Raw genomic sequence first — 24,487 nt, forward strand, 5'->3', positions numbered from 1 at the left:
AACTCACTTACAGGCCTGGACATAGACAAACGTGAAGACACACAAACAGACAGACATGCTGCCACATAGATACACACACACACACACACACACACACACACACAAAGTCACACACTGCTGGAGGGTCTGCAGAAACCTCAGCTGACACACAACAGTCAGTGAGCAAAGTGGAGCCCAAATGTGGATTAATTGAAACAAGCGAAAAGGGAATTTCAGAGAATCTCAGTACTGATTAGCAGCTGGTTTCACCATTCAGCTTTTCCCTTCACTCTTCCACTCACCTTTAGGTTTTCTGTAGTAACATGCAGCCCACACGTTGGCATGCTCCGTTAGGCCTCCGCTGAGCATGGAGAGGTGAGATAATCAGTGAAATCTTACACAGCTCATACACAGGCACACAGGATCTCCATCCTTGTTAAGGTAGGTACGTGTTTACTTAGCGATCACTGTCCCCTCTGCACCACCCTTCTGTTAAGTGACTAAATGAAATGTAAAAACAGATGCAGGCGGTAGCAACATTGATTTCACTGCCATATGTGCTGTTTGCTCAGAGAACAGAGGTCTTGGTGATGCCATAAATCACTATATTCCTCGCTAAGAGCTCTCATTGAATTAAAGACTATTTTTATCCAGTGTAAACAGAAGCACTTTTATGATATTGCTGCGTGTCTCATGGCTTCAGTGCTGTGTGAGTGATGTGTGCAGCAAACTATGTGCGTAACTGGATTCTATTTGATAGGGACAAGTTTGATCTAATTCATGGTAATGCAATTGAACAATCCTGCCACCACCAGAATGTTGTAGTCTGTCTGCGGTCTTGAATGAATGTCACCTCAGAGCAGCAACCTGTTGAAGTTTGCTTCCAGGATATAGTTCACCTTAGTGTCCTTTTTTTTTTTTTGGTCTATCCTGGTTATCCTGCCAAAGGTCATTACATCGACTGTTTAACTAAACCTGATGACCGGAGGTGTGTTTTTTTTTCTCTCTCCTCTTTTCATTTTAGTGTGAATACTGGAAACATGCCACAATAAACTATTTCAGAAAGGTGTTCAGTCACAAGTTTAATACCCCGCCTTAGCTGAAATCACCTGTCATCCTTTTAACCACACCCAGGAAGTTATATAACTCCACCTTTTTGGCCTGCAAAGCCCTTTCCCTCCAAACCACTGAGAACAAAGAGAACTACTGTAAGCTGACGAATGGACTTTTAATGTTGTTTTGTTCAGTTAATATTATAGCAGTTTGGTTAGGATTTTATTGTTGCGTAGCTTTTGAATGTTTATTTGTATTACGTTGCATTAGATTATATTTAATAGCATGAAGGCAAAGGAAATGCAGAGATGGTGTATGCATAAAGTGGAAATAATGTCAGCTTGATTTACTTTATTTTATTATCGTTACTGCTGACATTTTAAATTGATCTGTAATTGTACTTAATTTCTCTTAATGTATTTTGATATCTCATGCACAGAGAAAACCATCCACCCATCTTTCCATCCTTTCATCCAGCATCCTTAATTGTGAGAAATAAAATTGTTGGCTTCTGGATCCTGTGGTGAAATGTGCACTAAACATCTGATGTTCAGTGAGCCAACGCCACCACCGTCATTGTAGTTATCACAAAAGGTGTTGATTCAACAAAACAGAACATTTGCAGACAACAGTTTGTGGCATTAACGTGTTGGACTGAAATCTAGTAGAGGTTCTTCCAGTTATTTTATTCACAACAACATTCAATTAGGTTTCATGACAGGAGCCCCTTCTGCATTCAGATATAAGGTTCTGTATCGTGCAGTACAACAGGGCTCCTGAAGTGTCACATAAATATGAACCTCAACATCTAGTGTCTCCTTTTACAGGAGTTGGATCCCTCTGGATTTCCTCCCCTTTGCTCACATCCCTGCCTCCCCCCCCGTCAATCCTGCTCAGTGCTGGGACCCTGCAGGTGTGTGTGCTGTATGTGCACACTCTAGGGGCTCTGTGTTCTTGGCAGGAACTAACTCAAGTACAGCAATGCTATGATACGTTGGTAATTTTCAGACCTTTGGTTGAACTTTGCTTTTGGTATGCATGTGTCCTGCAGCAGAGAAGGTGGAATAAGATGGAGGCGGCATAGAGATTGAGGCAGTGCAAGACAAGGTGTTTGTATCCTGGTGGAAACTTTCTCTGGCAGGTGGCTCTGTGGTTATCTTTATTAAGCGATGTCAAACACCAGGCTGGGCTAACCACAGACACACATCAGACTGGTTGGGTACAGTCTAATGTCGTAGGCGTGACATCTGTGGACAAACTGGACATGCAGCTCTTCATTCTGTCTCCAAACCTTGCTCTGGCTTTCACTCCTCATCCAATAACAACAGGAGCAGGGAGCAGTCACTTGCGTCAAAGCTTTCTTTCCAAATTGTCTGCCAAATCTTTCACTCTTAAGATGCAATTTTAATTGCAGTATGATGTCATGCAGCAGAGTTATGAATACAATTGTAATTTTATTTTAGTTTGATAATAATGAGTCATGAAGCAAGCAATATTTTAGAAAAAATATTCATCCTAGATAGGCATGTAAAGAGCATTGTTATGGAAATGGTCTGTTATTATAACGCCAATCATTATTTGTACTTTTACTGCAGCCAGCAGCAGTCTGCACAAAGTGGTTATCTCGTGGCTTATCGTATTAAAAAATGAAAAGGTGGCGTAAAACATTAGGCGCAGGAACGAGTGACATACCAACACTTTTGATATTCAGTTTCAATGAGCCTCAGCCAGCAGGTTTGTAATGCAACTTATTTGCAACATATTGTACATACATATGCAAATTGGCGGAGACTTATCAAATACCATTAAAGCATTGTTTGAATAAGAGGCCCCCGTGGGGTTTGACCTCTAACCCTTGCAGTGTTTGTATTGCCCTCTGTGAATTGAAGTAAACAACCTGTTTCTGCCAGCTGACAGAGATGGCTGAGAGAAGTCATGCGTGGGATGTGATCTGAGTTATTCGTTAGATGAATGTGATCTCCAGAGGAATATGATGCATTAAAGAAGATGTGAATAATAAAACATGACACAGTCGGTGCATGAGAAGCCAACAGCATATCAAGATTCTGTATTATTTGTTCAAAAATATGGTTTGGCAAATGGTACATAACCATTAAAATGAGAAAATCTAGCAGCAGAATTAAAATACCAGTCATAATGTGCAGCTCTGAGTTTGTATTTTAAACTTCATGAGTAATTGAGAACATTGGGTTATGTCCTGCCTTTTCACCATTCTGCTATAGAGAGGATCACTGCTGCTCTTTTATTCTAGAGGGTGATTGTCAGAGCTACTAAACACACAGGTAAAGTCTCACGTCTTTGGCAGTCTTCTGACAATTCAATCATTGAACATGATGGGCATGAAGAAAATTGTTCTCAGCGGCAGTGGATTTGTTTTGCAGAGACTCATTGTAGGTGAGTTGGTAGATGTGCTTGTCCTAAGATGGCTTCAGCCTCTAGGGCTGCTCTGACCCTAATAGTGAGTGAGGAAGACTGATGGTATTGTTGGAGGAGAGGCACATTCAGAATCGGAGTAGGGGGTCCACACAGGAAGTGTTGTGTGTCTGTCTTTCTATGTTCTCCAGCACGCATGAATACATGGGTGTTATGTGTAATTAAGAGGCAAAATACTTGTAGTATTTTCAGTTGTATCTCTGTCTTGCTATATATAGAAGCAGGTCTATCCGGACCGACACGGAAGTAGAAAGATTAGAGTGTTTACGTGCCATCACTTCCACACTCTTCTAGCCACAAGACAAGGTAAATATCATAAACAAACAGATAAGAGGACGCGATGACACTTCATATGTACAGTTTGGATTAGAGACCAGGATGCTGCAGTGTGACAGACTGCTGGGTGAAAAATACGGACCATGCTACTGCCAGACATTAGTGTTACAGCATGTTTGAGCTGCGCATACATGAATTGTGGGTGTAGAATGGTAGTTGTAAAATATTCTGCATTAGTGTGTTTGCCAATTATGTACACAAAGCTTTGCTGTTGTTTAAACAAACCTGACACTCCAAGAATCTAAGGCAAGCGAAAATAATACAATCAGGCAGTACACACAAGTATCATCGATTCCCTATATTGTTTTTCAGTGATGAACAAATGTTTAATCTTAATCTGAAAATGCTGCCTCCAAGCTTTTTTTTTTACTGAGCCCTCACTTCAGTCCTCAGTGAGTCTGTGCTCTCAACAGTAACTGAGAAAAACTTTTTTTGTGTTATTGTGTGCACTTTGAAGACTTTGTATTAGTCTAGCTCACCCTGCGCTGACCAGAGCAGGTGATGGGCTCCGGCTGGTGACGTAGATGAGGTAAAATGGCAACGACTGATCGGCTGTAGGGTTTGTAGGGTTGTAAAGTTTAGTGATGTCCCTCACTCGCGTTGGATAAAAGCGTCTGCAAATGAGTCAAATGTAAATGTAAATGTCTATGTAAATATAGAGTCGGTTACAGCTTGCTGTGAAGTAGTGTGGTCCTTTCTTCCATTTTATGTTGTTTTTGTTCAATTTACCGTTTTTTTTTTTTTTTCATTAATATTTGACATTTTTTGTGTAGGCTCTTGCCTACACTGCTGATTACTTCAAAATCCTCTTAAAGTGCCAACTTCAGTTTGGAGCATTGGCTGTTCTTTGTTGACCGTGTCATATGCACAAACAGCTGTTTTCACTTGCTTTTAATTGATTGAAACTGTTTCTGAACTGTGTTGCTTTGTACACACAGTTCTTGAAGTAGAGTTACACTCGATTAGACAATTAGACACAGCAGCTTTCACCTGGCTTCACCTGCTCATTAATGCCATGGAAACAGCAGGTGGGTCCAGCATTTGGTTTCCTGAAACTGCTGTCCCTGGGGTCCAGGAGGTAAAGGAAATGCAGTTTGACAAATCTGCAATGGAGCAGGCCTTTCCTGACTTTAATAGGAGAAAAGTGAGGAGCAAAATATGTTGTTATGAAAGTTTGGAGTGAAAATGATCCCATTCCATCAGGTGAGTCAATAGACGCAAACATACCGGCACTAATGAGCCTTTTTTCTACCTTAATACTCAATAAAGTAGCAATATAATGGGTTTAGAGTTATCTTACCAACAAGGTCTTGAGTGAGGTGCAACTTATGAGTTAATGTTTTAATTTACAAACCAGCAGGGTTCCTAGACTATGGAAATATGCAATGCAAAAGTATAAGATGTACATTTGTCTGTCTCTTTGCAAAGAACTCTGAAGTGTAAAACTTTAGGAAATATGCTGCTTTTAATATCTTTGGTCAAATGAAAAAACTATTCAGTTTCATCTCTGCTTAGAGCAGGGGTCCAGGAGATGGAGTTAGCCTAACTCTGTCAAAAATAGAAAAAAAGACATTTCACAGTTCCAAAGTTATGTTCAATGCTACACTGTAAAAACAGATAGCCTTACCTGTGTGTATGGCCTTCTCCTGCCATGTTGTAAAATATGTCAGCTGTTGACCTGCCAGGTTAAACAGTTTCAGCCCTCAAAGATACAAAAAGCCACAATACACATGTACACAAGTAAAGCTAATGGCGCATGGCTCAGCCTAGATCTAAGACGTAACTGGAGGATTTTCTGGTCAGGCCATACATGGTCAGGCAGCGAGCACCTGGGGAATCACTGTCAAGTTGCAAGATGAAGACCATCTTTTATATAACGTTTATCTTTTGCTCTAACTCCGACCAGCTGTTTGACATTAAGTCTGACGCTGAGTAAGGAAACAATGTTTTCCCAGTTCTGAGGCTTCAAAAGGTGAAGACAGCAGGAAATTATGTTTTAACTGGAACTGAAATACTTTTGTTTTTGTCATTGATGGATTTTTTTTTTTTTTTTTTTTTTTCAGTTCAGCTGTTTGACTGTTCAGTCCTGTTCCAGCTGCAAAAGAGAAAAATAAGTAATCAACAGAATATGGTTGATCTATTATTATACAGTATTATCTTATGGTTTATTGTAATAATAATGTGGCCCTTTATCTAGAAGCCGGTACTTAAAAAAAAAAAAAACAAAAAAAAAAACATTTATTTATTCAGAGAAGTTTCACTAAGAGGTGACCTCTCTTTACAGGAACACCCTGATCACATCCACACAGTTACACACATTTTCACCTTGAAACTGCCCTGTACAACCACAGTCTGACCCGCTGTCCACTGAGCAGCTCAGTGGAGCAGTGAGGGTTAAGGGCCCTGCCAATGGCGCCAAAAAGTGGGGGAGGCAGGGGGGCCATGGCCATGCCCACCCCTGAAATGTCATTTGCCACCCTTGTGGCCGCCCCATGTCTGATAGGTTCATTAATTGAAACTCCAATGTCCGAAATGTCAGTGAATGCACCTGCGTTGTCAGAGCGTAAGTGAAAGCAGCATTAGATGATGTGGCCCTTGCACTGTGCAGTGCCAGAGGGCTGTTTGCTGCCGTCACAGAGAGCAGCAGTGGAGAACTGAAGCAACAGCAGAGAAAGCATTGAAGAGTTAAAGGGTTAAAGCTGTATTGAAAATACTTCAGTGTCCATCTGTGTGGTGTTACTAAACCTGTGCAGGCTTGTTCCAAGTAAATGTTCTGTTCTGTACAATCAATGTACTCCTTCAAATTAAAGCTGTATATTTGTCTTTTTAGGGAAAAGGACCACTGGTCTACTTGAAGAACAATGAATCACTTAACACGTGTGTATCCAGATAAATAACACATGAAATCGGGACTGTTGTGGAACTCAAAATGTTTGCTGTACCAGTGTTACTTTGTGTACATCAGATGATTAGTGACATTAACTGTAAAACAGGAAACCAAAGTATATCAGTGTGTGACTCCTCTCAGAGTGAAATAGTCATATACAGTAGAATTCCTGAAATTCAGCTATGGCTTTTGGTTTTTGTGTGCCAACCCAAAATTTTCAGTGCAGGCGCCACTGGGCTCTGCTCAAGGCTTTATTCAAGGGCAGCGCAGTGCTGCTGATGGAGGGGTAAGCACTGCTTTTTCACTTTTCCCTCTCAGCTTTCATCCTACCAGTCTGAGAACCAGCAACCTTCCAGTCGCAGGCTCCCTTCTCAAAACCTCAGGCCGCCACTGCCCAGATCTTAACTCAGGTTTCTTAGAATCTGAACCAGAACTTTATTTGAAAATGAAACTCCTGTGAACTTCTTGTAAATCCAGATAATTTTGAGGTATTGCAGAGCTGTAGTACTTGTAGTCTTCTCAAGCAGTATTATCTAAAACATGGGGTCAAATTCAACATGAATACATAATGACAGTAACACTAAAAACATCAGGTGATAAGAAAAAATGCATGTTTGTCCGCTCAGTCCTGTGCTTTCACTTCGTTAGACTGAGCTGCAAAATGTGTTGTTTGTAATGTTGCTTTTCTTAATTCCCTTGTTGTGGATAATGCACTACAGCTCTGGTTATTGTGCCAGCTATGTCAAATGTGCCACTGTGTGCGTGGCTCACTTGTGTCCATTTGAGTGTGTCCCCAGTCAACCCTTCCACCACTGGCTGACTGATGTAGCTGTAGCCTAATTTTAGTTTATGAGGTGTGGGACCGCTGGGTGTTACCCTAGCTGCCATTTTAGATGAGGAGGCTGGGAACAGCGTGCCTCATGGGGCTCCTATCTATCGTAATTATCTCATTGTCAGGGGTTGGACAGGGGGCTCGGACCTCACTCGCTTCCTTCAGCTTCCCTCGGCTCCTCACGTGCACATTCACACGTCCAGGAGCTCAGAGGCCCAGTGTGCTTGCTGGCATGGCCTTACAGAACCTCAGCGTGCTGCGCTGCTATTGGACAGATTTCATCCCGCTGAGGAAAATGTTATCTAATGCATACTGTTGAGAGTGGCAAGATCTAGGCTAACATCAGACAGGACAGCACAACCCAATTAGTCCAAATTAGATATGTGATTTGTCCTATCTGAACAGTTTTGAATCCGATTTGGGAATATGTATATACTTCTTTGAGGTTTGGTTTAGTATTATCAAGTAATCTGGACGGGGTGCAGCCTATTTACACCAGCCTTCTCTGTGTCTCTGTGCTCTTATTGGCGCCCTGCCTGTTCTCAGTTCTTAATCTCCACAGGAAGAGTGCATCTGTGTTTTCATTCCCCTGACAGGATGTGTGTGTCTGTGTTACAGTCCCCTGGTAGGACACCACAGATGGTGGAGGGCTGGGTTTGATGAAGTTGCCCCCCCCCTTTTTTTTCTCTCTGTGTACATCACTGGGTGTGTTGATCTGGCCTGGCTGCTCCAGCTCCTGTAGCGCTGTGACGTATAGCGGACCACACGTTTGTGTTGGCGCCCAAAATGCGCTAATCTCTGCAGCAAATGAAAGGAGTAACTGTGGTATGTTTTCAAATCTTCTGGTGGGTCCACCCGCTGTATCAAGAGTAATTGTGTCTATTAATGAACCTGCATGTCAGGGTGAGATTAGCTCTCATTAGCTGCTGCATAATTGTGTAGCCTTTCTGAATCACTCTGTGTTTTCATAATGACAGCCCACAGACATCTCTAAACCCTCGCTTCATCTGCATTTGTCATGCCGGGGGTGGACCGTAGCCCACCCAGCCAGCAGTTGTCTGTAGCCTCTGTTGATGTTGTCTCTGATCTGTGTTCCCCACATCAAAAGCAGACATCCCCCCCGCTGTACTCACCACCCTGTCCCCCAGCCTCTCCAGCCAGCTCTCACATACAGCTGTTTCACTCGTCCATCTCTCTCTGCCCACCACTGCTCTGTTTTTATCTCTGTGCTTCTCCTGTGCCCCCCCCCCCCATCGCTCATCTCTGCAGCCCATCTTTCTGTCTCTCACCTCTTGTTGCTGGCTTTATATCTGGCTCTTACTTTTATTTTCTCCTACCTCGCTCTTATCTGTCTGCTCGCCTGTTCATTTTCACTGTGCCTTTTATCGCTTTCTCTCCCACCATCTTTCTCTTTGTCCCCATTTCTTTCTTTCTGTATCGCCCCTCCTCTGGCCCCCTCTTTGTCATTTCACCATCAAAATCCAGTTTCCCTCTGTTTATCCCTGGGAGAAAAATGAGCAGTTTCTGCATGAAATGTGGGACTTCAATATCTGCTCTATCTGCAGGGTACACACACACACGCACACACAGATAGATATTCTACCAATGAAACGTGTGAAGACATTAATAAATTATCCTTCAGTACACCTTTTGGAGCATTTTAGGAGATAACATGAAGGACTGTTTATATGGGGTTTTCTGTATATGCAGTATGTAATTGTTATAACAAAGGAATCTTAGACCTATAAGTTGAAAGACCACCTAATCACAATTGAATTACACCTCAGAGTATTCCCATAATGACTTAAGCAATTAGACTATACATAGCATGTCACGTTCTCCACTGTGCTTCTCCCTCTCAGTTTTGCCTGACACATTTGAGGCTGACGTAGAGGGAGCCTATATTTGGGTGGTGTCATCAACAATATTACAGTTTCCTGTCAGGACCCCCTCCCCCTCCTGAGCTGGATATCTTGCGTGATGCTACACGTGCAGGTGTGTCACATGAATAAAGTCTGACTTGGGTTTTTGTGTTTGAGGAGGAATACAGTGCACGTCCAGACTGTTTCAGGCCAAGTGCAAGATAAAAGTGGACTTAATGGAAAATTCCTCCCTCTGATACTTCAACTGTCAGATATGCTCAACCTGTGCTGTTTGGTCCCACCCAGGGGTTATCCTGTGATGCGGTGCGCCCACATTCCCTCAGCCCGCCCTGTTGGCTTATACTGTACATATCACAGATGTGGTGAGCCTACTGGTGGAAAATCTGGTATCTCTGCATCTTTCACAGTGGTTCTTCCCTCTGTAACTATGTAGGAGGAGATGTCTTATTGCATGTTACACTGACAAATTTTCTGCTAGTCTTGACCAAAGCTAAGTTAAACATTTTGAACTATTAAAAAAAAAAAAAAAAAAAAAAAAAAGTCCTAAAATTGCAAGGTTTTGCTTTTTTGTAGTTGAATGTGTGTTCCCTCAAGCATAAATAGAAAAATATAGCTACACTCGGGATTGCATCTCAACAACCCAGCAATGTCTGTCTTAGTGCCCGGAGAGGTTGTGGAGGAGAGCTGTGCCAAGATGAAAGATATTTGTTAAAAACTCCTGTTGTTGGGCAGTAACTGTGCAACCAAGTGATTGTGAGGAGCCAAGAAATTCAGTTTTTATGACGGCAGTGATTGATTTATTTGTACTTAAGGAAGTTCTTATGACTGTCTTTGCACACTAGTCTAAGGTTAGCCCAATATCCTGACACTTAACACATCGTTACTTTGTTTAAAATCACACTACCTGATGCACAAAGTCCACATTATTTGTGCTGAGAGAAGGCTTGGAGGTTAATATTTTAGGACAAAAAGATCAGACTATAAAACACAATAAGCTGACGTCATACAGCAGCAGCCAACAGTCATTCTCATAGTTTGCAGCTCTTTTTCATCAGGTCAACCAGGGCAGAAATGACTTCAGAGCGAGTGTGAAACTGTTGGATTCAATTAACTGAGCCTAATTTGCCATATGTTATAATGACATTGAGGAAATCTCCCCTATTATTATAATACTTAATAAAAAAGATCGCTCCAAAGTGTAAGAGAAACTGTGAAATCAGTGCATGTATAAAATAAAAATTCCTGATAAATATATAAATAAATGGTTCATCTTTTAACTAAGATTTTGTGTATTGTTTTATATTGTGATTTTGTTAAAGTGCAACTAATGCATCAAATAACATGGCTACACCTACATTTCTTTTCCCATATGCATCCAGTACTAAAATATAATAACACGTTATGCAAGGTAAAGACTGCACTGATTGCACTCAGCTTTTTTCACTTCACAGACAAAGGAATTAGTTTGCTGTGAATGCAGAGATGAGTAATTAAACGTTGTTGGCTGAGGGGAAAGGGAATGTTTTTACTGTTTCCCTCTGTTTTCACTTTACTACTCAGTTATCAAGTGTATTTTCCTCACTGAAAATAAGACCAGTCATCATCATCATCATCATCAAAACATTTAAGGACTGTGAAGTTCCTGTTCTGGAGATGTTGAGGGCCAATAGCTGGGATATGCACACTTGATAACCTCCTGACCTTTTCCTCTCAAAACATCCAGATTTTCTGTATTTATTTTTAAACCAAGAAAGATGTGCACCTCACATGTTTTTGATTGGTAAATGCGTTACATGTGGCTATTCTGCTTCTCACAAGAGGGTATTTTTGGAAGCGCCCCTGCAGGGCCCGGTACAGTAGCTATGTATTCAGCATCTTTTTGTGACTTCAGGAAAGAGGGAGAGAGACTGTGTGTGTGTGTGTGTGTGTGTGTGTGTGTGTGTGTGTGTGTGTGTGTGTGTGTGTTAATGTAGCATTCATTCTGTCCTTGAAACCTCAATGGGCTTGTTAAGATGGTTGTTAAAGATTTTTAATAATTCTCCATCTCTCTCTCTCTCTCATCTTTCTTTCTGCATCTGTCTTTCGCTCCTTTCTTTGTGTCTCAGGTTTGTGAGCAGCCATGACAAAGTCCTATGAGTTCAACTGGCAGAAGCACCTGCCGGAGTTCATGCAGGAAGGCGCCTCCTTCGACAGGTTTGATGAGGTAAAAATGGCGCTTTTCTCAGGTGCTTATTGAGTTTATGAATAAACGAGTGAATGAAATAAGAGCAGCTCCAAGTGTTGAAAGAAACAGCCTCTGAACCTGTTTATGCCAGAACGGTGATGCATTAAAGCTCATCATGACATCTTCTGATGCAGCTAAGATTTATAACAATAACATTGTTGAGACTGACATAGATTATTACACACACACACACACACACACACACACACACACACACAGAGCAGAGGCGTCGCCTTTACTACATGACACGTCACAGTTGTAGTCAGAGGTCTGGCTGCAAGCAGGCCCCATTGATCAGCCTCATTAAGATGCCTCACCATGGCGACTGCTTGTCTGCTCCACATCCACTGAGCATCTTGACCAGATTGAGAAGATTGTGTGTTGCTTGTTTTTACAAAGACCATTAATGACAGTTCTTCACTATCTGAAACAATGTAATTAACACCAAAATATAAAACTGAGGTTATTGCTCAGTGACAATCATAAGCAAACGTGTTGTCCGTCTATCCAGTACCAACATAATGAAAAAGATTTTGACAAATATTTGCCAATAACAACAACAAATATCTAATTTGCTCTGTGTGTGTCTGTATGTATACGACCACATGCAGATCTTCTGTCTCTGCCCACATTTCCTCTGACTAATTTAATCAGGACACTTAGCTAGGACATTTGCCGAGCAAAGGCAAAGTGTGTCACACACACGCGCATGCACGCACAGACGTACACGCACCCTTGCACACATCAGGAAATCCCCTCAGTCCTCTCGGTTTATGCGGGCATCAGTGAGGGGAGGAGGATCCCTCTTAGGCAGAGAAGAAAAGTTGAAAGAGCGTTGGGAATAGCATCATCAAATCCACAGCCATGTCAAAGGGAGCCGTGAAACTGGGCCGGCATGCTTCTGAAGAGAGTCCTCAGTGTGTGGCTGCTGTGAATATCAGCCAGGCTCAGACAGGACGGGGTCAGGACAGGCCTGAGACTCAAACTGGGAGGGGGGAGGGGTCACCTTAAAGTTTATAATCAGTCATGTCAGCTGGGATGTACCACTACCCCATTACCACTGCATTTTCATATAAATTAATGATTACATTTTTACAACACTAGTTGTTCATATGACATGGCAGCATGGTGCTGCTAGTTAACACTGCTGCCTCCCAGCAGGAAGGTTCGGGGTTTCCTCCCATGTTGTCTTCCCTCAGACCCCAGTTTGAACATGACTAGTTTCTCTAGATGTCAGTCCTGTGATAGACTGGTAACCTGTCTAAGGTGTACCCCACCTCTCGCCCAGGGTCAGCTTGAATTGGCCCCAGTGACCCTCAAAGGATCTGATGATAGGTGCTACAGCTTCTTTTATCTGAAGAGGAAAGGCATGCTCATGTTGTTCTAAACATGTAGTAGTTAATGTCTCCCCTTTACAAATGTCTTTCATTCTGTGTGTGTGTGTGTGTGTGTGTGTGTGTGTGTGTGTGTGTGTGTGTGAATGCAAAAACACATAGATGATCTTTGCATTGTCTTAACCCTGCAGCATGGTTGTGTGTGTGCTTTTCCTGTTTCAAAGATGGTTGTAATGAAGGGAACAAAGTAAGAGAGAGGATCAACAGACGACAGACACACACACGCACACACAGACACACACGTGTTTGTGTGTGTGTGAATAGCTGTTGCTCAGTTGCCTGGCAAATACAAAGCCTCCAGGGGACATCTGCATCGATTGAAATGACGTATGCCAAGTCCACCCACATAGACATGCTCTTTATCAGTCCCTCTGACACACACACACACACACACACACACACACACACACACACACACACACACACACACACACACACACACAGGCAAATATGCTAAACAGCATGGATTTTTTTTTACCCACAAAACATTGAAAAACACTGACTGAAACCCCATTGAGTGACAGATGGTAGAGACAGGTTGTGTGTGTGTGTGTGTAATTCAAAGCTTTTTAGAGAACCTCTGTCACTACCACTACCTGCAGTCTTTCAATATTACATGTCAATTTAACTGTCTCTCCAAAATAAAACTGACATGGAGGGATTGGACGAGCACTTTCATGTGTCAGAATGTTTTCTTATAATAATGTTCCTCTCTTTGAATGGCGGCAGCGATGGTAGTATCTCTTCTTTTCGTCTCCCTTTTATTTTGTCTTTATCTTTTTCCAGTCTGTCTGTGTCACTCTTTATCTGACTGACAACATGTCTCTTGTCATTCTGTTATTTTCACTTGCATCCTTGTTCTGCTTTTACCTTTTCTCTCTAGCTTTATCTCTGTACAGGACTGTGGCAGAGGCTTTAAATGTCCTTTTTAAATTTCCAGTTATTAATTAGTTTTCATTGTTTTGAGATATTTCAGATTAGCTCCTCTTGACAAGTTGAGAGGTCAAAGAGATTGTTAATGATCAGTCACGCTAAGAGCCAGAGGGCTTCCTGTGTGTGTGTGTGTGTGTGTGTGTGTGTGTGTGTGTGTGTGTGTGTGTGTGTGTGTGTGTGTTTCCTTGATTGTCTCACTGACTGGTAATCAGTCATTTAATATTAAGATCTGGCTGATGTTTGACAAACAGGTGACGAAGGCAGAGGAAAAACGGGTCACATTTGAAATGCTGAAAACAGAAACACTCATTTCTTAGGTTTATTTGCTTGGTCATTCTAATAATTTATTTTTAACAAAATGTTATGTAATACTGGTAGACATTAGTGTGAGTCCCACACAGGCTGGCACAGTTATCAGTTAATTATAATGGTTTGGTGATTTTACACTGAGGGTAACACACCAAAAAAATGATCCACTCCATCTGTGAAATAGCTGTACCTAATGAAGATGGCTGTTCCTCTGTGTAACAAAAGGATTAGAGAAGGGAAATACTTTGAAGTTGACTGGGAGCCAACGTAAGCATGTTATACATGCAACGTGCACTGTGGAAATACAACATGATGACAAACAGAACAAAAAGAAACATGGATTCAACACAAAAACCAAAATTGGGATATGAGACAAATAAAAGTATGGTTTAAAAAAACAAAATAAAAGTGGCATGACGCGCAGCAGTTCCTGTTTTCATCAGCCGGCCGATGGCTCATGTGGATCTAGCTTGTTAAATACTCCAGGCCATGTGTGTGGATGAGTGTGTGTGTGAATGACTCAGTTTGGATGTGTGGGAGTGTTTTACATTCCCTTGATGGTCATTCATGTGGATGTAAACAAACAAGGAGTTTTTGTGTGCAAGTTATTTAGCTCAGCTCCCTTTGAACATAGTTGTTCCTGTTTCAAAGATGGTTGTAATGGGGGGAACAAAGAAAAGAGAGAGGATCAACAGACCACACACACACACACACACACACACACACACACACACACACACTGACCTACACTTGCCCAGGCACTTAGGAAAGAATGTACACATGTTGAGTAGGAGCTGGACTACCATAACCAGTTGTCTGTCCGTCTGTCTGTCCACCTCCACCGAGACATGGTTGGGCTACTCGGCTAATTGTTCCTTTGTGTGCGGAGGGACTGAGTGTTCCCATAAACCTTTTAGCTTTGCACGAACAAGCCGCCTGATGGTGCAACAGTAGCCTGCTGTATGTTCTTAACGGTCAGGACTCATTTCTTGCGCAGAGCTGGCTTCACCATGTGCAACTGAAGCCTCTGTCATACCTCATTCAGATAAAAGAGAGTCAAGCTTTTAACTGCACTTAGAGCAGTCTCACTCTTTCCCAAATGGAAAAAGGATTGTTCTGTTGGTTTTTATGGTGCCTTGGACGACAGGTCAGGACAGTAAGAAGAACGGCCAAATAACAAGCCAGCTTAGGCCTATTTGCAGCAGTGTATCTCATGGCAGCAACATTCTGAAATAATAAATTATGTGTGGGGGTGTGTGTGTGTGTGTGTGTGTGTGTGTGTGTGTGTGCACGTGTATGTGTCACACTGTTCCCTATTGCTAATATTAGAGTTAGAGTGACCCAGCAGCCATCTCCTATTCTATTTTTCTCTCCTATGTTTTATGCTTCTCAGATGTGTGATTTGAGTGAGATAAAACACACACGCAGACACGTTCATTTGTCAGCGCGGTCACCATTCCAGCAGCTGATTGAATTCAGTGAAAATGTTTGGGTACGATGAGCAGGCTAATGTCAGTGGCTTTTCTGCAAGGGGTCGCTGCATGTTGCATACCAGCGGATAGATGAAGAGCTGCAGCACTGGTGTGCAGTAGCGCGATAGTAGTTGGTCCAACGCACGTCAGATCCTTTTTAGACACGTGTGCGCGCGCACACACACACACACACACACAAACCTGCTTCTTGCCCAGGGTTGTACCCAGTCTGTGCTCCAGTCAGATGATGTTTGCATTTAACAGTTCATGGCAGTCACATTTCTCTCACTTTGTTTGCCTTAGCTGCAGGTTTCTTCATCACGCGATGTATATGTGCACATACTTAATGTATTTGGGTATACTTTTGTTGTGTGTGTGTGTGTGTGTGTGTCCTTTGGCAGACAGGTATATCTTAGAAAAGGAATCAGACCTACATGTTTGTCTGGTTGCATAAGCCCTCTGTGTGTTAAACAGGTTGGCTGTTTAACGTCTTGAAATGTCAAATAAAACCCTGTGACTGATGAAGCCCCTCTCTCTTTAAAAAATCTTTTCTCCCCTCTGCAGGACCCGTACATCTTTGAGCCCAACTGTCAGATGAGGGTGGACGAGTACGGCTTTTTCATCACCTGGAAGAGTGAGGGAAAGGTATGACCCCCCCCCCCACCCCCCCACGTCTTCACCTTTTGTCTACTCTCTTGTCTGCAAAGAAAAAACTCAAACAGGATGAGCAGGAGACAGAATCTAGAAGTGAGGAGTAAAGAGGTGTATCTCCAGGTGGTTTCACAAATATCTTTTTTCTGATGTGAGTCAGTCCATGAAAACAATTAAAGCATCAATACTCAGAAAGACAGTGAGCTACATTCTGGTGTTTCACTACAACATGTCATGTTACTTCAGGACAGAAGTCCCCAACATTCAGAAGTTACTGTCCTTTGTTAACCTTTATGCATTGAGGGAATTTGAGGGACTTGTTCTAGTAAATGGTTAGAGGCAGTGTTTTTACAACTCAAATAGTCTGATACTTAAAGCAAACAGCTCACAGCTGATGAAACACAGGTTCATCACCATGACAGAAGAAATGTGTGTGGAATAATGAGTGGATAAAATAAACGTATGACACCCGACCTTCAAGGCCGTTATTTTTTTCCAATCATTTCCCACCTTTCAGAGCGCCATGGTTTTAATTCAGCTTTTCAGAGAAGATGAGCTGTCCCTCGCTGTCAGCATTTACTGGAGTCTGCTTTATTTTTCTGTCACTAGTGAACTTTTACGATAGGTGTGTGCAGCTATTTAAAAAAACCCTCCTTATTCCCTGATGTGTTTTTAAAACCTGTAGAACAAACAAATATCCACCTATCCTCTTTATTCTGTGTAGGGATACAGGTGGGTGGTTGGCTCACTGAGAATCAAACTTGTAAATTAAACCAATGGGTATTATAACCACTATTCCCAATATACAAAAGAGAAAATATTATAGTTATTGAAAACGTGATTATGAGAAAGACATGGGGAAATTACTCATGTTTGAGCCTTAATGATCCACATTAATAACTTGTGGGATGCTGTGAGGTTGTGGTGTGGCTGCTACATACTGAGTATTAGATGTAATTGCAAAAATCATAAAAATGTACATTATGAGCCATCTGTGTTGTTTTCATAATCTTCTCCTCATCCCTTCCCGTCTCCCTCTTCACCCGCTGTCACCCCTCCCTCTGCCTCTGCATCTTTCTGTCTGTGTATCTCTCCTGCAGGAAGGCCAGGTGCTCGAGTGTTCGCTCATCAACAGTATTCGCGTTGGTGCTGTCCCGAAGGTGAGACCTCAGGAAAAACAATTTCCTCGCTTCTGCCTCCACGACATTCACGCTCTGTGCCCACCCCTCCTAGCATTCAGTCTCTTGCTCCCACGGTGACAGTCCTGGTAAAAATCTAAGGAGACTGCGACGTCAGGCACGTTACTCATGCTTTAATTAGCCAAGGCTGCCGCAGTGTAATCAATCGATCGACTGACTGATCTGGGACTCTCCGCTGAGCTCTCACTGCCAAGCTTCTCTCTCAAATACCAGATTCACTTGGGGCACTTGGAGAACATAAACATGAAATATTTAACTCATCAATATTTATACAGCCCTGGCTGGGTTTAGCAGGTTGTATCTGAAACTTTTTTTTTTGCAGCCCTGGCTTGTGCTTTTGACCCAGAGAGGAATAATGAAAACCTTTCAGCCCTATAATGACAGGCTGTCAGAGAACCACTGGGTTAAGGAGTTCACTCTATGGGATCAAATACTCACAGATATAAGTTGTTCTGTCTCTCTCAGAGTTACATGTACCATCACACTGCATTACTGTGTATTTTCAGTGTATTTGGCAACCAGTCACTTATTCATTTATCTAATATGGAGCCAGATACACACACAAACAAAACTGTGTGGTTTCTCTGTATATGAAATATTGATTAGTGCAGTTTAGCCTTGACAGTGACACATTATATTGCAGACCAGCTGAATTATGAAAGCAGGAATACCCATGTGGACGCCTGCCTCTAATTAGGAGGCAAACCTGTCAAGCCACTAAAGGTCACAGGCCTGACAGTAGACACTGGTGTGTGCTGTGTACATGGCCTGGTTGTGTACGTACTGTTGACAGCAGGAGGGGGTCTGTTTGTTTGGTCCTCCGTGTGGACGTGTGTGTATGCACATGTGTAAGGGCACGTATACAGATACTGCAGCCTGATAGCAGACCGTCCTGTTTGTTCAAACGCTGCTGTGCTGCTCTGTAAGTAGCAGGGCTTCTCCTCAGAGGTTAACGTGGTTACACAAGCTGAAACAGAGCTGTTTCATATAATCCAATGAGCAAGAGAAGATGAATGGCACTGGGCGATTGCTGGCTGGGGTTTTAAAACAACAGAGCCTGTTGCCTGTTAATTTAATCATATAACAAAAATACATCACGATCTTCATGGTGATGGTGGTGGCAGACTGAAATCTGATTGAAAAGATGAGTGGGAGGAGTCGTGCTGTGTTTTTGATAGTGAGAGAATGTTTCCATGGATTTTCTGTTTCACCGACTGAACAGGAGTTTTCAGTCATTTCAGGTGTAGATGATTCTGAGGAAGATAACCATGGTAACTACAGCCATTAAAAGTCAGAAATGTCATATCTAATGCCTTATAAAGTGTAAGTTACTGTCATCAGCATCTGCAATTCACTTAAAATTTAAAACTACATAAATGCATTAAAATGTAAACAGTTCCTTCATATGATGCAGTTTTAATTTATTGTAATATCAGTGTTGTTAATTAGATGTTATATATATATATATAAGTTTGTTGGTGTGAGCTTAAACAGTAACAAACAAACGAGGCAAAAGCCACAATTTGTGTAGTTTCATTCAAAGATGTCAGTTTTTATTTCATATGGTGCCTCACATAATTAGCTGGTCCATCAAGTGTGACCCACATGCAGCTTTATTATTAATGAAAAATAATAGTAATAGTAATATAATGTATCAAACATTTTGGACATCATCATCATCATGTAACCTAATTTATTTATTAATCTTTGTTATCTGAGCTCAGTCAGAATCCAGATCGTACCTACTGTCCTTGCATTTAGTCATTACGTAGCTTGAAAAAGTGTAAACGCAACGATGTGAAACCTGACGTCTTGTCTCAGGTGTGTCACTGGGCTGTGATGCCCTAAAGCAGACAAACAAACCAAACTACATGTGTTTTACTCAGAACTGATGAGATGATATCGCGGTCCTTTTAACATTCCAGTATAGTGCGTTATAGTGTTACTCACCACTTGACAACAGTGTAGACCTCATTCACAGTCATCTCCACTAACCCTCTCCAACCTGCTCCAGCTTAGTGGTGTCTGAAGTGTTGCTTTCCAGCATTGTTGAACACATTCAGATCTGGACTCAGTGGAACTACAATGATCTGTCATGTGGTTGGGATGGGTTTTGCCGGCTAACATTTGTTTTGATGTAGTATTTTAATTTGACCTCCATGATGGTTATGCATTGTATCGCTCTTTAGCTGACAGGGAGCTTCAAGTCACCTGAGCATGACACATACCTTTTTTAAATTCAGGCTTCTCCACAACAGCAATAAACATTTCAGCATCCTCCTCTGTAAACTCCTTTCCCTTAGCCTCTTGTCACTTGTTGATTGTTTTACTGCAGTAATACCAGAGCAGGAGATTAAGTCCTGTCCTTAGAGTTGTGATCCCTTCCCCCTACTAACTCTGTTTTATTTTACACCTGGATAACATACACCTTTACTTTATCTCCTCGACCTGTTTCTTTCTGATGTTGTTTCTTTGTCTGTTTTTCTTCCTACTAAAACAGTCTTGCGTTTTCTCTTTCTCTCTCTTTTTCTCAGGATCCCAAGATCTTGTCGTCCTTCGAGGCCATTGGAAAGACGGAGGCAGACTTGGAGGGCTGTATCATCTGCATCTGCAGCGGCACAGACCTGGTCAACCTGAACTTCATGTTCATGGTGGCGGAGAGTCCAGACACAGCCAGGGTAAATTCATGCAGTCACCGTGTTTCCACAGGACAGTGCTTTGGCTCTGCACGTAGGATGTGAAACAGCACAATGATATGCTGTAGTACAGATGTTGAGATTAAAGTTGATGATGTTTTAGGTCGATGCAGAAGTCAAAGTGAGTGCAGCATTGTCCAAATATGTCTTAAAATAAGTTTGTTCTTCTGTGTGACACACACACACACACACACACAGATAAATCTAAACATACCCACTCCCGGTTTTGTTCACACCCCCTTCAGCAACAACATGAACTTACTTAGCTCCCCCCTAAGACGGCGCTTCATATAAATGTGCTACAACATCAGCAGAGCTCCTCAGAGCCCCGAGATGCAGCTGAGGCTAACACTTAGATGTACGTCCTTGATGCTCAGAAATCAAATGTGTTCTGAAAACAAAGCCAGCATGAAGTCTGCTCAGCAGCTGGAGTACCCCTCTAAGTCAACATTTCCACAGTATGTATAGAGGCTAAAAGAACACCACGACATAGCAAATAATTAATTCAGAAACAAAGCAAACAGGCAGGTGGATGGTTCATATGCCAGCTCCTACAAAAGAAAGAACTGACCTTGGTTTATTCTGATAAATAGACAGATTTACAATGACTCATTTCTCCCTGTCTCACCTCATCTCTATCTCACTGGGTCCCTCCTGCACTCCTGCTTTTGCTGTTATTTTCTGATCCTTTTTGTCTTGCTCTAAGTCTCCTCTCTCTCTCGCTCTCTCTTTTTTTTTCTTTCTCTCTTTTTTCCTCCCTACTCATCTAGGAAAAAGCTCAGAGAGAAAACTGACGGGCTGATTGCGTAGAGAAACAAGAAAAACACCTTTCTCTTTATTGCTTTCTCTCCTCTTTCTCGCTCATCTCTTCCTTTCTGTTTGGGGCTCAAACAGATGTGTCTTTCTCTCTCTCTCTCTCTCTCTCTCTCTCTCTCTCTCTTAATCAGCAGACATTATTACTGCTGACTCCTACTGGCAAACTTTCAGACACTGTACAAACAGTGTACAGTTCATGATGTGTGAATTAAATGTCAGTTTTCTGGACATGAATTAATTTGGATTTGAAGACTGACACCAGTTACGCCTCCACCAATAAGTCAGTGGAGACATAATGAAATGCTTCACACTCAGAGAATTAAAGCCAGCATTGGTTATTCTTTAAGCGAAAGGCTGCTATTATTCTATATTGTTCACAAAGTCAAATAAATGGTCACAACCAATAACAGTTGGTTGTTCTCTCAGTTCTTTCTAACTTCCTTATCCTGTCTGTAGCGCTCTCCAAGCCCATTTGTTCCTATTAAAGATTTAAATCTTTTAAAATGAGTCACAAATACATGGCTTAATTTTGTTAAAGGCTTTCCTAAAACAGCTGGATAACTGTAGTTTTTATAAAACAGTGCTCATTAGGGGGGGCTATTTTTGACTACAGATTAATACCCATTAGATATGCTCGAGAGCATTTATGGCAGCAGCACAGTGTGTGAGGGATTGACTCAAAATAAGCTACAGTGCCCATGTTGATTGAAACTGGGGACTGCGTCATCTACTGCAGTCATGTGGCTCACTGATGTGTTTTTAATAGTTTTTAAACAAAAACGGGTCTAAATCTAAAGTTATAGCTACACAGGCAGCACTTTTTAGTAGGCTCACTTTAATGTTTTCCTGGCATTTGCTGATGATAACAAAATGTACTGTACAATATAGCCATCCTTTGACTTTCTGGCAAAAGCTTGGATGCCTGTTTCAAATGCCTGTTTTTACAGGCAGCTTCAAGGCAATGGAAACTTGTGGAGAAAAAAGTCAACAGTAAAAGTCAGCTACTGTGTCTTTTTTATTTAGTGACAAATCCATTGTGGCCCAAAGGCTTGGCAGTAAGTGAAAGACACAAAGCCAAAGCAAGAAAAAGCACTTTGACAACTGCGAGGGAGTGAAATTTTTCTCCGCCTGAGGGTTGTCTGCCAGATAGATAGCTCAATCAATCCAGAATAAATGACACACAAAGAGTTTTTAACGAAAATAAAGGGTGAATTTATGTAAACAGGATTGTTAGTCCAGGAGGATTGTTTAAGAAAAGCAGAAAGAGCTCTAGAAGTGAAGTAACACAGAATGATGAAAGTCACAGCACACTGCTAGCCTTAATAAAGATATTTTTTTATTTGTGTATTAAAAAATGTTACCTCTGACAAAAAAAAAAAAAACATCCCCAGGATTCAAAACCACAGCCAGTTTCAAACCAGTTTGAAAATGCATGTTGTGTGTCTGCACAGATCTGTTATTCAGCACCACAGAGTTGGTGTTTATGCAGGACCCACGAGAGGCTGTTTTTGTGGTGATGGGTGTTACAAATGATGTTTGCGCTCCGGAGAGCTCACAGCCACAGGGCTGACAATGATATTCATGCACCAGCCTTCAGCACCGAGGCCTGATGGTTGAAACACACACACACACACACACACACACCATGCCATCATCAGCACCTCCCAGCATGCAGGTAGCCCTAAGTAGCAGACCTCAGGAGATGACACAGTTATTTACATCAGCAGACACACACTCATACAAACACACACATGGCTTCACGTACACCACATGCCCAAGCAGACTGCCCCCGCTGCACCCTGTTATCTTGTTTAATGTTTTTATAATGATGTCAGTAATAATTTGATGCGTAAGTGAAGGAGAGACAGCACGAGGAGGGAGAGTTTGAAGCGGAGACAGTCAGAAACAGAAAGCCAGGAGGGTCAAAACTGTTCAGATTATCATCCTCGGTGTTGTTCCTGTGGATGCAGTCAGCATCAGCGTGTTCATGTGAAGTTACAAGGCCTTCTCTGGCTATTTGTTTACTGTCACTGCTTGTAGCCTTGAGAGAGCCCACTGTGTTTATCAGTGTGTGTATGTTTTCATGTGTGTGTGCGTGTGTTCCTGATTGTCCTGTCAAAACACTCGCCCATGTGTGTGAATTAAGAGGCAGTTCATTTGCTTGTGTTTATTTCCCCAAAGACACTCACTTCTAAACACAATACACACGGCCGCATACCCCCGTTGGCTGCTGTGTGTATACGGGCCTCCGTTGGTCAGTGTGTTTTTAGAGGATAAGAGTGTGTGTACGCGTGTGTCCTTAATACTTGTGCTTGTTTTATTGCAGAAGTGGATCGAGGGTTTGAGGTCAGTGATTCACAACTTCAAGGCCAACAACGTCTGTCCAATGACCTGCCTCAAGAAACAGTGAGTGCATTTTCCTGCACACTTTCCATATTTACCTTCACTCTGTGGTGTGAATCTTGCCCTAAACAGTTTTAAGTTCAGTTTTGTTTTTCTCTAAACGTACGTGAGATAATTCTGGTGAGAAATCAGCCCTTTTCCTTCTCTCATTCAGCTGGATGAGAATGTGCTTCCTGACCAATGTGAATGGGAAGATTCCTGTGAGAGGGTAAGAGTAAATCAATGGGAGACTTTGTCAACCACTGCACTATTTTCTGCCAGAATCCATTTTATTCCAGTATGATTCACTCATCTTTACAGCTCCTCTGTCTTTCTCTCCTTCTCTCTTATAGCATTACACGGACATTTGCATCAGGGAAGACGGAGAAGGGGATTTTTCAGGCTCTGAAGGATCTGGGCCTTCCCAGTGGAAAGGTCAGACAACACTGACTGTACACTGCAGTGACCGGATGGATCTATGCTATTTGGAACTGTTTAAGTTGTCAATGTAAATAGTGCTCATGTTAACAAATGGCAGACTTGTTTATCCTCCCCAGAATGATGAGATTGAACCATCAGATTTCACCTTTGACATTTTCTACGCGCTCACACAGAAGATCTGCCCTCGCACAGACATAGAGGAGCTCTTCAAGAAAATGTGAGTCTCCTTTTTAATCTGCCTGCACTCATCTTTGTTACTGTAATGTTCACTAATTTTGTACCTCGAAAATAATAAAAATAATAAATCTTCCCAATAAACAACTGACAGTAGTGCCCTTGCATTGCACTGTGTATAAACAGAACAATGATATTCATTGTTAAAATAATCCCCCAAGTGTGAGCTACTGCATCTTGTTGGAAATAATCAGGACAAATGTTTCTGCGCCTGCTGCACTAACGATGTCTGGACAGCCTAACCTGCTTTCACAGTTCATTAATTATGTTCAACCTAATGACAACATTTAAAAATAAGAGTGATGATTAACA

General features: G+C 42.0%; 1 protein-coding gene across 12 annotated transcripts in view; it reads left to right on the forward strand.

Moving 5' to 3' along the window:
* LOC139621870 (1-phosphatidylinositol 4,5-bisphosphate phosphodiesterase beta-4-like) overlaps window positions 1–24,487 on the forward strand; it is a 65,970-nt gene that overhangs the window by 21,541 nt on the left and 19,942 nt on the right. For 6 of the 12 annotated variants that reach the window (XM_071478786.1, XM_071478783.1, XM_071478795.1 and 3 more), the window contains exons 4-11: window positions 11,530–11,627; window positions 16,321–16,401; window positions 17,508–17,567; window positions 20,141–20,284; window positions 23,445–23,524; window positions 23,676–23,729; window positions 23,854–23,935; window positions 24,058–24,158. In XM_071478786.1, the coding sequence (XP_071334887.1) occupies window positions 11,544–11,627; window positions 16,321–16,401; window positions 17,508–17,567; window positions 20,141–20,284; window positions 23,445–23,524; window positions 23,676–23,729; window positions 23,854–23,935; window positions 24,058–24,158 (686 nt within the window). In that variant the 5' untranslated portion in view covers window positions 11,530–11,543. Of the gene's footprint in view, window positions 1–4,226; window positions 5,026–5,885; window positions 5,937–6,652; window positions 6,700–9,403; window positions 9,537–11,529; window positions 11,628–16,320; window positions 16,402–17,507; window positions 17,568–20,140; window positions 20,285–23,444; window positions 23,525–23,675; window positions 23,730–23,853; window positions 23,936–24,057; window positions 24,159–24,487 lie in introns of those variants that run through there. The other 6 variants (XM_071478790.1, XM_071478793.1, XM_071478791.1 and 3 more) reach the window with 6 other exon arrangements.

This window comes from Trachinotus anak, unplaced genomic scaffold, assembly GCF_046630095.1.
Source record: "Trachinotus anak isolate AG129_WGS33_773 ecotype Australia unplaced genomic scaffold, CSIRO_AGI_Tana_v1 ptg000005l, whole genome shotgun sequence".
NCBI lineage: Eukaryota > Metazoa > Chordata > Actinopteri > Carangiformes > Carangidae > Trachinotus > Trachinotus anak.